Source organism: Bactrocera dorsalis, chromosome 4, assembly GCF_023373825.1.
Source record: "Bactrocera dorsalis isolate Fly_Bdor chromosome 4, ASM2337382v1, whole genome shotgun sequence".
Classification (NCBI taxonomy): domain Eukaryota; kingdom Metazoa; phylum Arthropoda; class Insecta; order Diptera; family Tephritidae; genus Bactrocera; species Bactrocera dorsalis.
The window spans coordinates 53,330,061-53,345,632 of record NC_064306.1 but is presented as its reverse complement, the minus strand read 5'-3'; the positions used below and the strand labels follow the sequence as shown (position 1 = coordinate 53,345,632).

The 15,572-nt window shown below is 33.8% G+C and overlaps 1 protein-coding gene and 1 long non-coding RNA gene across 3 annotated transcripts in view; both read left to right on the top strand.

The window, feature by feature from the left end:
* Positions 1-7,880, top strand: part of LOC105224371 (uncharacterized) — a 72,469-nt gene extending 64,589 nt beyond the window's left edge. For both annotated transcript variants that reach the window (XM_049455202.1, XM_049455201.1), the window contains 3 exons: positions 495-642; positions 1,834-1,956; positions 6,323-7,880. In XM_049455202.1, the coding sequence (XP_049311159.1) occupies positions 495-642; positions 1,834-1,956; positions 6,323-7,689 (1,638 nt within the window). In that variant the 3' untranslated portion in view covers positions 7,690-7,880. The remainder of the gene's footprint in view (positions 1-494; positions 643-1,833; positions 1,957-6,322) is intronic.
* Positions 7,881-13,190: 5,310 nt separating this feature from the next.
* Positions 13,191-15,572, top strand: part of LOC125778317 (uncharacterized) — a 62,110-nt gene continuing 59,728 nt past the window's right edge. The window contains exons 1-2 of the long non-coding RNA XR_007422628.1: positions 13,191-13,513; positions 14,990-15,381. This is a non-coding gene — a long non-coding RNA (uncharacterized LOC125778317). The remainder of the gene's footprint in view (positions 13,514-14,989; positions 15,382-15,572) is intronic.

The window sequence follows — 15,572 nt, the reverse complement described above, 5'->3', positions numbered from 1 at the left end:
AGCATAGGATCTCGATATGTCTTATGGATGCATTCAACACATTTAATTATGATTCGAACCGCGAAACGATTAAATTCTTCATCCAGTACAGCTATAGATTATTTGCTAGAAAGCTGTTCCTATTTAAACTCAACTTAACACTGGAAAAGACAAGTTCGAACACCACTTTCCTCAGATTATCCCATTATCCCATCAGATTAGAAAGCTCCCATTACCAATATTTCCATAAGCGAAGTGATAAATGTGACTGCTTCGGATTATAGAGAAATGTACAAAAGCGAAAAATATCTGAAAACACCCCAGCTATCTAGCCAGTAACACTTAGCTATCGATAAAAATATTTGTTAATCACACTTAATTCCAATTAGCTACCGAAACCTAAATATAAAGTATTTTCCTATTCAAAGCCGCAATAAAATTTCATTCGAATTTGCTCAATTTCTTAACAACAAATACATATTCATCTATTAAATAATTATATTATTAAATAACAGGTGGTTGTGCAATATGACAAGGATTTATTGGAAGTTTGGGATGAGGCGAAGCGTTTACGCTGTGAATGGTTCAATGACTACGAGAAGACGGCATCGAAACCACCAATGGTCATCGCCGATTTGGATGTAATACAATTAGACTTCCGCGGTAAGTACTATAAATCAATTTTTATACTCTCGCAACAAAGTTGCTAAAGAGAGTATTATAGTTTTGTTCACATAACGGTTGTTTGTAAGTCCTAAAACTAAAAGAGTCAGATATAGGGTTATATATACCAAAGTGATCAGGGTGACGAGTAGAGTTGAAATCCGGATGTCTGTCTGTCCGTCCGTCCGTCCGTCCGTCTGTCCGTCCGTCCGTCCGTCCGTCCGTCTGTCCGTCCGTCCGTGCAAGCTGTAACTTGAGTAAAAATTGAGATATCATGATGAAACTTGGTACACATATTTCTTGGCTCCATAAGAAGGTTAAGTTCGAAGATGGGCAAAATCGGCCCACTGCCACGCCCACAAAATGGCGGAAACCGAAAACCTATAAAGTGTCATAACTAAGCCATAAATAAAGATATTAAAGTGAAATTTGGCACAAAGGATCACATTAGGGAGGAGCATATTTGGAAGTAATTTTTTTGGAAAAGTGGGCGTGGCCCCGCCCCCTATTAAGTTTTTTGTACATATCTCGGAAACTACTATAGCTATGTCAACCAAACTCTATAGAGTCGTTTCCTTCCGGCATTTCCATATACAGTTCAAAAATAGAAGAAATCGGATAATAACCACGCCCACCTCCCATACAAAGGTTATGTTGAAAATCACTAAAAGTGCGTTAACCGACTAACAAAAAACGTCAGAAACACTAAATTTTACGGAAGGAATGACAAAAGGAAGCTGCACCCAGGCTTTTAATAAAAATTGAAAATGGGCGTGGCGTCGCCCACTTATGGACCAAAAACCATATCTCAGGAACTACTCGACCGATTTCAATGAAATTCGGTATATCATATTTTCTTAGCACCCTGATGACATGTACGAAATATGGGTGAAATCGGTTCACAACCACGCCTTCTTCCAATATAACGCTATTTTGAATTCCATCTGATGCCTTCTCTGTATAATACAATATATACATTAGGAACCAAAATAAAAAAAATATGTAAATGACGGATAATGAAATCTCGATTATCACTTTATCATGCGAGAGTATAAAATGTTCGGTGACACCCGAACTTAGCCCTTCCTTACTTGTTTTTTTATATTATTTCAAACAGCCAAAGTATCTTTACTGTTATGAGAACCTATTACACAAACTTTCATGCATTCATCTTCTACCGTTTTCCTTTAGGTGATAATGTTGACTGTTGGATGGAGATACAACATGGTAAAGGACCATGGGCGCCGCCGGTGAGCGGCATCGTGCCGTTAGGTTCTACACTAACACTTGTGGTTGCCATCAATGATTATCGCGGTAAGTGACATTACAAGCATATTGAAGTTGCGAGATATGTGAGCTGAACCCATGATTGAAAATTTCTTTAAAGGGTAGTTCGTAAGCTCATAAATTTTTTATCAAGAATACTGAGAGATCTGGTATTAGCTCAGCTAACGTTAACAGCTTTACAGAAAAGTGAAAAGAAATTGTAAGAATTGAGGGACATTACTTTCTGTCTGCAAGCCCTTTAACAACACATTTTCAAATATTTCTTCTTTTGGTTCACGCATGAACAGGTTTCCTCAAGCTAGGAGTTTTTTGCCGTATCTATTTCATTTTCTTTTCCATTCATGTGAACCACCTTGTGACAAAGTCGTCATCGGCAACCACAATAAGAAGATCGTATTTCGTTAACACTGTCATCTTCTTATTACAACGTTATTCTTTAGTTTTTGCTCTAAAAACTTGGATTTACCACATCAAAGTTAGTGGCGGCCCGAGCTGCCTATAATTAATCAGTGTACAATATTTCACGGTACTTTTATGTGGTTTTCTGCAAATAACCCAGGTGTTAAGCCGGTTTAATAGAATTGAAAGACAGTTAAAACTGGATTAAGTTTCAAACAAGCGGAAAATTAATATTTTACTTCTACAATTTAATATTGGTATTTCAAATTAAATTAATTAAGGATTAACAGATAATTTTGTCAATAAACAAGATGATTATGCAAACAGATTGATTTCTTTGAGTGAGAAGATAAACAAACAATAATTAAATTTTTAAATGATTAATGTGGATTACGACCAACTTCAGTATAAAAAACTTGAAATCCCTACCCTTGAATACCGGAAACTGGTGGCCTTGGACGGTTTTGGCCAACGCTAGTTAGAGGCACCGGACGATTGATAGCGTTACTCTGAGTTTTTGGCGGCTGAGGAAATTGTATGGTAGAAGATAATTGAGGAGAGGGTGAAAGTTGGACGTTCGTTGTTTGTGGTGGTGGTTGAGGAAGTTTTACGGTCGAAGATAATTGAGCTGAGGGTTGAAGTTGCTCGTTCGTTGTTGGAGTTTGTGGTGGCGGCCGAGGAAATTTATTGGTGGAAGATAACTCCGAGGCCGGTGGATACTGAACGTTCGTTGTTGGAGTTTGTGGTGGCGGTTGCGGGAGTTTTATGGTGGAAGATAGTTCCGAGGCCGGTGGATATTGAACGTTCGTTGTTGGAGTTTGTGGTGGCGGCCGAGGAAATTTATTCGTGGAAGATGGCTCCGCGGCCGATGGATACTGAACATTCGTTGTTGGAGTTTGTGATGGCGGCCGAGGAAATTTATTGGTGGAAGATAATTCTGAGGACGGTGGATACTGACCGTTCGTTACTGGAGTTTGTGGTGGCGGCTGAGGAAATTTATTAGTGGAAGATAATTCCGTGGCCGGTGGATCCTGAATGTTCGTTATTGGAGCTTGTGGTGGCGGTTGCGGGAGTTTTATGGTGGAAGATAATTCCGTGGCCGGTGGATACTGACCGTTCGTTGTTGTAGTTTGTGGTGGCAGCTGAGGAAATTTATTAGTGGAAGATAATTCCGTGGCGGGTGGATACTGAACGTTCGTTGTGGGAGTTTGTGGTGGCGCCGGAGGAGCTTGTATGTTGGAAGATAATTGTGATGACGGTGGATACTGGCCGTTTGCAGTAAGGTTCTGTGGTGGCGTCGGAGAAGCTTGTATGTTGGAAGATAATTGTGATGACGGTGGATATTGGATGTTCACTGTTGGAGTTTGTGGTGGTGCAAGAACATTTACATTAGACGGATTTTGTGGTTGTGGTTGAGGATTATTCAAAGTTGCAGTTGGGTTTTCCAGCGGTGATTGAGGTTTATTAATAACCGAAATCGGATTTGCAGGTTGTGGTTGTAGATTCAAAGATTCCGAAAACGAATTTTGTGTATTTTCAGCGTCTAGGTTGGAATTGCTTATAATATTCTCAGTAGATAAAGCAGGTTTCAACACTTCATTGTTGGAAGGAACAGAAAACTGCGGGCGTATAAAATCCAAATATGGTGATGAAATTGCATTTTGGTCTGCAGTTAGAAATGGAAGGAAGTTATTTCCATACTGTGCTTGTACTTGTAGCAATGAGTTTCCGTTCAATTTAGAAGCATATTCCTTCAAAGCCGAGTATGCTGGTAAAGCTCCATAATTCAAGTTTTCACCACTTAATTCCTGTACATTCAATATCGCACATTCTGCCAAGCAGACGCTTATTACAAACAACCCGACAAACTTCATGACACCTTACACCTGCTGGCGGTTAAGCTAAGAGTTACTAACCTAACCGACAATGATTGGTCTTATAAATAGCGATTGGCAGCTGCTCAAGTTAATGTTGTTTATGTTGACAGATAATTGTTTCTGTAATCAGTAACAGTAGCGGTACAAGGCAAGTTCAAATTTGCATACTTAGTGTTTTGTTTGCTGAAGCTAAGGCAACACCAATTTCCGGTGATAAGATACGCGGTATGCTGAAATTCGATTTGTTTTTAGAGTTCGTTCGACTTTTCGTGCAAAAAAGATAAACGTTGAATGAGCATATAAGGTGAAAGACACGGAAAGTAGTTAAAAAAAACAGACTGCAGTGCAACGAAACATTTCTAAAGAAAATATGTATTTGTCGATACAAAAAATAATTACCAAAATCTTTCTTTTGTACTTGGATGATGGCTTTCTTCAAAAACACCAAAAATTAAATGGATTTTCAACAAATATCAACAGTTTTTAAACCGGGTGTAACCGTGACAAGCTCTCTTAAATTCATATGTCATATATGTATTCCAATATTCAGAATTTGAGTGGGCTTTGTACTCAACACTTAACACTTGTGCTACTTCGGTACGAAGATGACTATATTCCGGCTAATTTTGGCTAATTTTACAATGAATTTTTCGGCAAATTGGTATCTTTTTCGAATCCACTCGTTCTTACACCTTCCTTACTAGCTTCCTAGTGTTTTCCACTTACTTAGAAATTAAAGTTATATCGAAGATGTGTTTTGTTTCTTTTATGGCACATTTCGTATATCTTATATGATGAGTAATAAACTTTAACTGAGCTTTAGGCATAGTTTGAAAACTAAACGAATATATTGAAGTGAATCATGCTTTGGAGATGTGGATTTTATCTTGCAGTCAGGTTGTAAAATGTTCAAGATACTACACGGTGTTTAAACTGTTGAAGAAAGCTAGTAATGAGGCAGTACATGCCCCCAGAAAAACACAAATTCTTCGATTGAATTTGAATATTCCCAAATATCCGTGAATTATATGATGCACTCGTTCACTTGATAGCTTCAGAGTGCCTGTTATCTCGAACAACTTCACCTTATGGTCATCCAAAATTATTTTGTGGACTTTTATTAAGGTTTTCGGTGAAAACTGTGGTCGTCCGCCTGCTTGACCGTCTTCAGTGCTTATTTCACCACCTCGAAACTTAGCATACCAATCATTGATGGTTGATTTTCCTAGGCCTGTGTCAGTAAACTCGTCATCAAGCCAAGTTTTCGCTTCAACTGTATTTTCCCCTTGAAAATGAAATATTTTGTTAACATGAGAAATTCCCTTTTATTCATTTTTTTCAAGATAACAAAAATTTCTTTACTCAAAACGCCAAAATTCACAAAGTAACGATGCGACAGGAGCTTTTGAAGGTTAGGGCTAACTAAAGATCATATGGATATCATTTTAGTAGCTCCATCTATGTGCCAGACTACTTTTCAAATGACATGTCAGATAAAAGGACATAAATGGAAGGAAAAGTAGTTTAAGGGCGTGCTTAGATCGAGAAGAGGAAGAAGAAAAGAAAAGCTAGGATTAAGTATTTAAGGGTTAAAAACGGTTTATCAAGATTTCCATAAAAAATTTTCTATAGAAAATATGTGCGTAGCAAAGTTGCGTCTAGCAAAAAGATTTATATCTTTTGTTTTAACTAATTTTTCACATAACCTCAAAATTTATATGGAAAACTCAATGAACCGACTCTTTGATTTTTTATTTTTATCTATTTTTATCTAAAGTAAGAGATTAGGACTCACTATTACGACCTACAGTATTAAAAGTAGTTCCGACGAAAGGTGGAAAGAAAGTGTTCATCACAAAATAAAAACAATTTCTTAAGTTCTTGCAGAAATAGCTAACCTAAAGCCACTTCTACTTTATACCCATTGAGATAGCATCCATTTTACTTCACTCAACAATTATATAAACAAAGTTATGCTATTCGCACTTGGAGATAACAAAACTATTGATAACTTCAGTTTTCGCTTATCACAAAATACCTTATTATACTAATGTCAAACATGGAATGCTGTATTTTCTTACTAATGACTCATTCTTCTCTTCCAACAATTTCTTTAGGTGAATTCGATATGCGTGTCAAGTCGTGTGTCGCTTCCGATGGTTCCGGTCATGTTATCAATCTTTCCGATGAATTTGGTTGCGTTTTGCGTCCGAAGATGATCTCACGCTTCTTGAAGGCACGTGCGCCCGATGAGCGTGCCACCGTCATAACATATGCCTTCTTCCACGCCTTCAAGTTCCCCGACGCGCTGAGTGTGCACATAAAATGCAAAGTGGAGATCTGCCGACACGGTTGTCTGGATCATTGTCAGCTCACGGGTAGCGTTAACGAGCGTAAAGATGTGCTCATGAACGAACCGCCAGGCAATCAGAATGAGCTCAGTCAAGAAAGTATAGGACATCAACCAGCGCTGGGCGGTGGGATGCCTTTAGGTGGTGTTGGCGGCGGTGGTTTAGGTGGCGTTGGTGGTGGCGCGGGTGTTGGTATGGGTGGCGATGGTACGAGCGATCATGATATCTTCTACGATGACATAATACACAATCGCAAACAGTTGTCGTCGATTAATAGTGGCATTGCCAATATATTGGATCAATTTAATATACACGAAAAGAATGCTAACCTCTCGCCACGGCCGGTACACGAAGAACCCGAAGACTCAGATCTCGACTCGTTATTCGGTGAAGATGAGTTGGCCGATTTGGATGAGGCGCAATATATGGAACTGAAGAAGAGTGGTAAATTCCCGCATGGACCACGCCAATTTGAGGCACAAAAACGTATGGGTGTGCCTATGGCGGGACCACGTTCACTAGAGCCCAAAACGAATGACGATGCACCACATCCAATTTACCGCCCACAAGCGGAAGCATTGAAACGCACACGCGAAGATCACATTGATCTCGATGCTAGCGAGGAATTGTTGAAAGAAAAAGCAAATAAAACCGCTGACAGCGACGAACACGAAAAATCCACACGCCGTCGCCGCCGTTCGATCGTGATTGCCGATCGTAAAGTGCGTAGCGCCGATGTTGGCGTTAGCGGTCTTTACGACGTCATCTCCGAAGCTGATCTAGCCTTCTCGCCAGACTCCAAACAGGAAGCGGTCACCGTATTCCAGGGTAAAATCAGCGAAGAGGTAGTCTATGGCATCTGCATGCCGGTGCCGGGCTTCAGCATACTTTTCATTGTCGTCATTTCGGCCACTATTGTATCCGCTTTGATTGCCGGCTCGCTGCTCTATCGCTATCAATTGCAAAAAGAGGCGCTCGAGAAGCAAACGCCAATGCCGGCGCCTGGCACATTCGCTTCATGGATGACTTTGCGTCTCTTCCGCATGCGTCACATGCAAGAGCAACAACAACGACAGCAAATCGGCGGTGCTGTGGCAGCTGCGAGTGCGGTTGCGCACGAAACGGTGCAGTAGACGGGGAAGACGATGGGTTGAGGTGGTGGGATCGGAAGTAGTTAAATGAAATGTACTTCAAAATCTATATTTTGAAAAATCAAGCAAAAATCTTTAAAATATATAAATAAAGCTTCCTTTATGCGCTGTGTGCGCTGATGACAATAGAAGGTAGCGGTGTGTCAACGACTGAAAGCACGCACACAATGAGAGCTTTTCAAAAATTAAAAAAAATTAGCAATTTTTTAACTCTATTTATTGGTACTTTTCCTATTTTCTTTTTACACGTGTAGTTGGCGTAGAAGTTAATGTGTTAACGGCACATTTTCGGGCAACACTGCAATAGCAAATCACTAAACTACCACAAGAAAACATTCACATACACACACCAACAATATTTATACAGCCCCATTAGTGACTACATACATCTTTACATATTGCCTAACACGCACTGTGTCTATTTTTAACGAAATTTTCAAGTAAAAATAAAATAAAAATCGGTGCTTTTAGGTGCATTTACTTACTAGTGAATTTAGCTGAAGTATTTTATTTTATTTTATATTTTTATGAATTTAAAATATTACTTAACTTAATGTCATATTATTTATTTATTTATTTATCTTTTAGCCAAAACTACCCAGTCCATAATATTTATGTATGTTTTTTTTTTTTAAAAAGTTCATTTTTTTTTTAGTTTTTCAATTGAAATTATTTCATTTCCATATCTTCGCCTTTAATTTAAGCTTATTACTTATTTTGCCAGTCGGCAACTTAAGCGAATTTTATGCAATATTTTTATTATTTAATTCAAATTCGAAATCTTAATTTAGCTTAGCATCGAAAATGAAGAGTGTGAATTGAAAAGTCAAAATTACGTTTGTTTTGCATTTTGTTTTGTTTTTGGTTTTTATAAATCGACACTAATGAATGTTCAACACAAACGAAAATTTACATTTATACTTAAGTCAGTTTATATTATTTATTTAAAATTATTGTAGTTGTAATTGAATACTATGATTATGACGAGAACGGACAAATTAATTAAATTAAGTAATAAATAAAAAATAATAATAAAATAAATACAAAATTATAATGCATTTTTATTTTACATGATTTTTTCTTTCCACTGACCTCGAGCAGAGTAGTAGTAATATTAAAAGAGTGAATGATATGGTACTTAAAAATTGTCGGGTAAGTGCTAGAGAGATGGCAGGGGAGATCGAGATCTCTTGCGAGTACGTTGGAATGATTCTGGTGGATAGTTTAGGTATGAAAAGCGTTCTTGCTGAATTTTTTTCAAAAAGATGTCTATTTGGACATGCATTATAACTGACCATGAGACATAGGTTTATGAGTTTGACACGTAAACAACTGAACAATCATCAGTATGGAGAAAAAAACGAGTCGAAACCAAAAAAACACAAGAAAGCCACTCAAAAATCAACGCCATTGTTCCTTACGATATTCGTGGTTTAGTGCATCATGAATTTGTACCAGAGGGACATGACCGAATTTAAAGCCAAAAATGCAATGGATACCATCAATCAACCAAAGTATTACTAGATTTGGCTCTGTATGATACTTTCTTGTTTCTCAAACTGAAATTGCCGCTCCTTGGAAATCGTTTTCAGTCGATCGAAGAGATAAAACTAAATTCGCTAGAGGAACTGAAGCTCACCTCAAAAAGTGCTTATGAAAAGTGTTTCGAGGACTGGAAAGATCGTTGTCATGAGTGTTATACATCTGGTGGGGATTACTTTGAAGGCGACAAAATAAATATAAATGAATAATTAAATGTTTTGCATTTTATTTACAATTTCCGGGTACTTTTTTGTGACAAAGTATATAACAGGTACATTAAGAAGTCCTTGGTCTACCATAGTTTTCACTTTTACTGATTCAATAATATCACTGATTATAGCGACCCTCCACAAATTTTTTTCTTCAATAGTATTTTTCTCCTTTAAAAATATATACTTTAACCAATTTTTTATCATTTTTTTTTACAAAAGGTTTTTTTTATCAAAATGATATTATTCATAAAATAAAGATCCCACAGCCTTTTGAAAATTACGGCCAACAAAAAAATCCCATTAAAAATTTTAAACCATTCTTACAGTCGTTTTTTTTTTAATTCCCAAAAATCACCTTTCTCCAAGTTTTCTTAAACTGTCCAGAGAAATAATATTACACTGTCAATTTTTATACCCGGAACATACCCTGGGTATATCAAGTTTGCTGGAAGGCAAACACATACTTATATAACAAATGATAATATTTCAACTTTGCTTCCGCCTACTACTGACTACTAATTGTAATATAAAAAATCTACTACTTCTACTACTAATATACTAAACAAATATTTTATAGTATTTTTCAGATATGAGGATTACTTAAAAAAATTATTATTTAACATAAAAATTGATGAAATCAAAATTGTTACGTCTTATTATGAAATTAGTTTGCGCTCTCCTCAAAATTTGTTTGCTATAAGCTTCAAATTATTTTTTGAATAACACATTTTCCAAATATAAGTATGTCATTATTTTAAAAATTGTTTCCTTAACAAATTCATTACTAAATATTATTTAATTGTTTAATATTGTAAATTTTCATAAGCTTTTAGAAATTTATTTAATGCATATTAAAAAAAAGGAAAAAAGCTCACCTGATTTTCGCCTAAAATTATGCCACATTGCTTCATGAAATCCAGTGAGGCCTGCTTTAACGATGGAATTATTGTAAGTGGGTAAAACAGTGTCTCTTCTCATTCGCTTTAACCAGCTTTTATGCTACTTTCCTTGCCAAATTTTTCATTTTGAAAAATAAGACTAAATACACACTTCCGGCACACACTTTTTACACGATTTCTATAAAATATTACTTAAACTATTAATTACACTTTATAAAGCTTTTTTACAAGAACAAATTTTACTGAAATTCACGATTTAATGACCCGGCACTTCAACGCAACTAACGCTCGCGCACGAATAAACGGAACTGACGGAAGACGATTAATATGGCGGCGGACATCTGTTTACCCACAGAGTTGCTGTCAATAGTATGGACTAAATTTTGGGTAAAAAAGTAAGGCATGAAAAGAAAGAAAATGGTTTAAAATGTATTTAATCAAAGAATTATTGCCATTTTTATAAAAAAAAATATTAAAATTATAAATTATTAAAAGATTATATCTAGTAAATTAGTTTTCACATATGTATTTAATTAAAGAATAATTTTTTTAATAGAAATAAATTTATTGAATAGAATAGACTAAATTTTTGGTAAAAAACTAGAACTTGAAAAGAAAAAAATATTAAAAATAGTTTTTAATAAAATAATTATTGCGATTTTTATATAAAAAAATTTAATTATTTTTTAAATATTTAATTTTATTTACAGTAGTTACGCCTTAACCCATTATTTATAAAACATCACATACAAACATACATATACATACATATGTATGTATGTATGGGCTTACGTACAATTTTTTACCATTATTAAAAATATAAAACAATCATAAATAAATAAAAAATTGAAAACTGAATTTTTCATTTAATATTGTTAAGCTAAATCTATAAAATATATCAATATAAATGTACATATCTACAGATGTACATACTTACATATATTTTTAGTAATAAAAATTTATTAGTTTTTAATTTTTACTTATACTACTTTTCAATGTCTTTTTTCATATTTACATCCCACTGCAACCCTAAATGCGCTTGTCAAACTTCCGCTGACATTTACATTTGTTTTCACTTCCCTCTTCGTTAAGTGCATATTCTAGTTGCCAACCGCCAGTGTGAATTAAAAATATGATTTATAAAAGAAATATTGTTGAAATAGTTAGTTTAAGTAATAAATGATAAGCTCATTTGATTTTATATTGAAATAAGGCGTAAATGATGCTCGCTCATTGTTATTGTAGTGTTCTATTGATAATTGAGAAAATATGCAGCAACCATCGCTGCAAGGCTTCACGCGGCGCAGTCTGCGCAGTTGGCTGTGCAATGGAATGTAGCGATCAGTGAATAAATTTGCGTTGTCGGCAAGAATGTGAATAAACTAGCTCAAGAATACTGAAGATTATTTTGTTAACAAAATTTTAAGCAGTCCTTATTCATTTAGAAGTTTTACACTTAAATTAGTAGATATGTACGTATGTGCATACATAAAATGGTAAAATTTGCAATAAAACTCACCTGTTCTCAGCCCAAAAGTATAGCACAGTTTTCTTCGTTTCTTGTACTTCAATTAAGCCTGCATTAACGGCGAATTTATTTTATGTGAGTAACGCAGGTTTTTTAGCTATTTGCTTCAAATAGCCTTTCTTTCACTTGCACATTTTTATTTTCACAAAATAACACTAAACAAACACTTCCCTCACAAACTTTTTGCATGATTTCGATAAAACACTATTTCCACTTTTGATTTCACTGTTAAACACTTTACTTGCACTAATTACCTTAGAAAAATTCACGATTTAATTACGCGGCACTTGAACGCAACTTACTTACGCGCACTTGTAGAGAAGAACTGATGCACGCCGATTAAGTGGTGCACATATGATAGGCAAAGGAGTTACAGTTATGATGCAAGTATTACATTAGGGGTTGCACAAAAAAGGAGTATAAAATATTTTTTTTAATTTTATATTGAAAAATAATAAATAATTGAAATTTGACATTATATAAAATGTATGTAATTTTATAAATACATATGTATGTACAAATATAATATATCAACTTTTGAAACTTAAAAAAAAAATTTAATTTTTTTAATTTAAATATTTTGTTTTCAATAAACAATGAGCTAGTAAATTTATCTACATACATTTTTGTATATATGTATGTAAAAGTACTACTTTATTACAAATCATCGTATAGATAATGCAAGGATTTCCCAATTTTGATAACATTTTCGGGTGTTAGGCAAACTCCACTCTTGGCAAACTCGTCCGCCATTTCATTGCCCTCGTTACCTTTGTGGCCTGGCACCCAGTAGAAGTGAAGTTGCTTGCTTCTGGTAACACTTTCCACTGCTGTTCTGCTTCCTAAGACCGATAAGCCAGATTACTGCCTTAAAGCATATCTCCACTCATTTGGGTTTTGTAAAAAAATATAATATTATTAAAAAAAAAACAAATTTATTTGTTTATATACAAATTCTTACTTATAAAATGCTTGTTATTAATATTTAATCAATTTGTAAAGGAACACATTTAAGGATATTAAGATTTTAATTAAAAAAATATTATTTCTAATTGTTTTAATATATTCTTTACAAATGAAATCAGATAATAATATTGCACTCAACAAAATTGTGTCATATAAAATATGCATACATACATACATTTAATATTATTAATTAAAATTATTGATTATTAAATACTTTAATACTATAATACTATTATTTCGGAATACTATTAATTAAATACTTGCATCATGCATGCAACTCTGTGTGTAGTCATATGTCCGCCGCCATATTAATCGTCTTCCGCCAGTTCCGTTTATTCGTGCGCGAACGTAAGTTGCGTTGAAGTGCCGGGTATTTAAATCGTGAATTTCTCTATGGTAATTAGTGTAAGTAAAGTGTTTTACAGTGAAATCAAAAGTGGAAATAGTGTTTTATCGAAATCATGCAAAAAGTTTGTACGGGAAGTGTTCGTTTAGTGTTATTTTGTGAAAATAAAAATGTGCAAGTGAAAGAAAGGCTAATTGAAGTGAATAGCTAAAAAACCTGCGTTACTCACATAAAATACTTTCGCCGTTAATGCAGGTTTTATTGAAGTACAAGAAACGAAGAAAACTGTGGTATACTTTTGGGCTGAGAACAGGTGAACTTTTTGCAAATTTTACCATTTTATGTATGCACATACGTAATACGTAATTAAAATATATATAAGCAGCTTCGAAATGAATAAGGACTGCTTAACTTTCGTTAACAAAATAATCTGTACTATTCTCGAGCAACTATTTTCATACACATTCTTGCCGACAGCTCAAAATTATTCAATGATCGCTACCTTCCACTGCAAGCCAACTGCGCAGACTGCGCCGCGTGTAGCCTTGAAGCGCTGCTGGCTTCGCATTTGCTCACTTCTCATTAGAACACTTCAATGACAATGAGCGAGAATGTTTTACGCATTATTTCAATGTAAAATCGAATGAGCTTGTCATTTATTACTTAAAGTTACTATTTCAAGGATATTTCTTTTATAAAATATATTTTTAATTTACACCGCTGGTTGGCAACTAGAATATGCATATAACGAAGAGGGAAGTGACAAAAAACTTAAATGTCAACGGAAGTTTGACAAGCGATTTTAGGGTTGCAGTAGTGTGTAAATAGGGAAATATGAGAAAGGACATTTAAAAATAGTAATAAGTATTTATTTTAAAAATGAATAAATTTTCATTATTAAAAATGTATGTATATGCATATGTATGTAAGTATGTACATTCATACGTACATAAATATGTATATTTATATTGATATTTTTTATAAATTTATCTTAACAATATTAAATCAAAAATTCAGTTTTCATTTTTTTATGTATTTATAATGGTTTTATATATTTAATAATGGTAAAATGATAAACGTATGCACATAATATATGTATGTATGTATGTACTATGTGTGTGTGTGTGTGTGTGTATTATAAATTAAGGGTTTAGGTGTACAACAAAATAAGGGAGTTAGCTCACCCTAGCAAAATAATTTTATTTTTTAAATGATTTTTTAATTACTTTTGAAATATTCTCAATTATCAAATAAGTTTAATGGCAAATGTGAAATTATTTACATTAAATAAAAAGAATATTTAAAAACTAATTTACTAACTTTTTTAAATAAAAATTTGTATTAATTTTTTTTTTGTCTTTTTATGTCTTACCTTTTTTATACAAAATTTAGTGCATACTATTAAATTAATACATTTATCATTTGCAATTATTTAAGTTAAATAAAATTAAATATTTGAAAACGTATTTACTATTTTTTTTTTATTAAAAATCGCAATACTTATTTTATTAAAAACTATTTTTAATATTTTTTTCTTTTCATGTTTTAGTTTTTTACCGAAAATTTAGTCCATACTATTAAATAAATTTATTTCTCTATTTCAAAAAAAATTGCAATTATTTATATTAAATATAATTAATTATTTTAAAACTAATCTACTAGATATAATTTTTTAATAATTATAATTTTATTTTTTTTTTTTTATAAACACGGCAATAATTATTTTATAAAAACCACTTTTTAAATATTTTCTTTCTTTTCATGTCTTACTTTTTCACCCAAAATTTAGTCCATTAACTGCAACTCTGTGGGTAAACAGATGTCCGCCGCCATATTAATCGTCTTCCGTCAGTTCCGTTTATTCGTGCGCGAGCGTAAGTTGCGTTGAAATGCCGGGTCATTAAATCGTGGATTTCAATAAAATTTGTTTTTGTAAAAAAGTTTTATAAAGTGCAATTAATAGTTTAAGTAATGTTCTATAGAAATCGTGTAAAAAGTGTGTGCGGAAAGTGTGTATTTAGTATTATTTTCAAAATTAAACAACGCAGAAGCAAATGGAAGAAAAGTTAGTTGAAGCGAATGAGAAGAGGAACTGTTTTACCCACATATGGTGATGTTGTTAATGCAGTATTGATTGGATTTGAACAGGAAAACTGATGTATACTCTTAGGCCATATTCAGGTGAGAACCAAACATTATTAAATTTTTGTAAGCTTAAAGCTGTATTATCCACATATGTATATGTATGCATATACACATCTAAGAATAAGGAGTTACATGCGTTTACAGGTCTCTAAAAATCGATTTTTTTATTGTGTTACAACACCTTTATAATATTGTCCTAGTTGATCCGAGTAATAGCTCCGGTGATA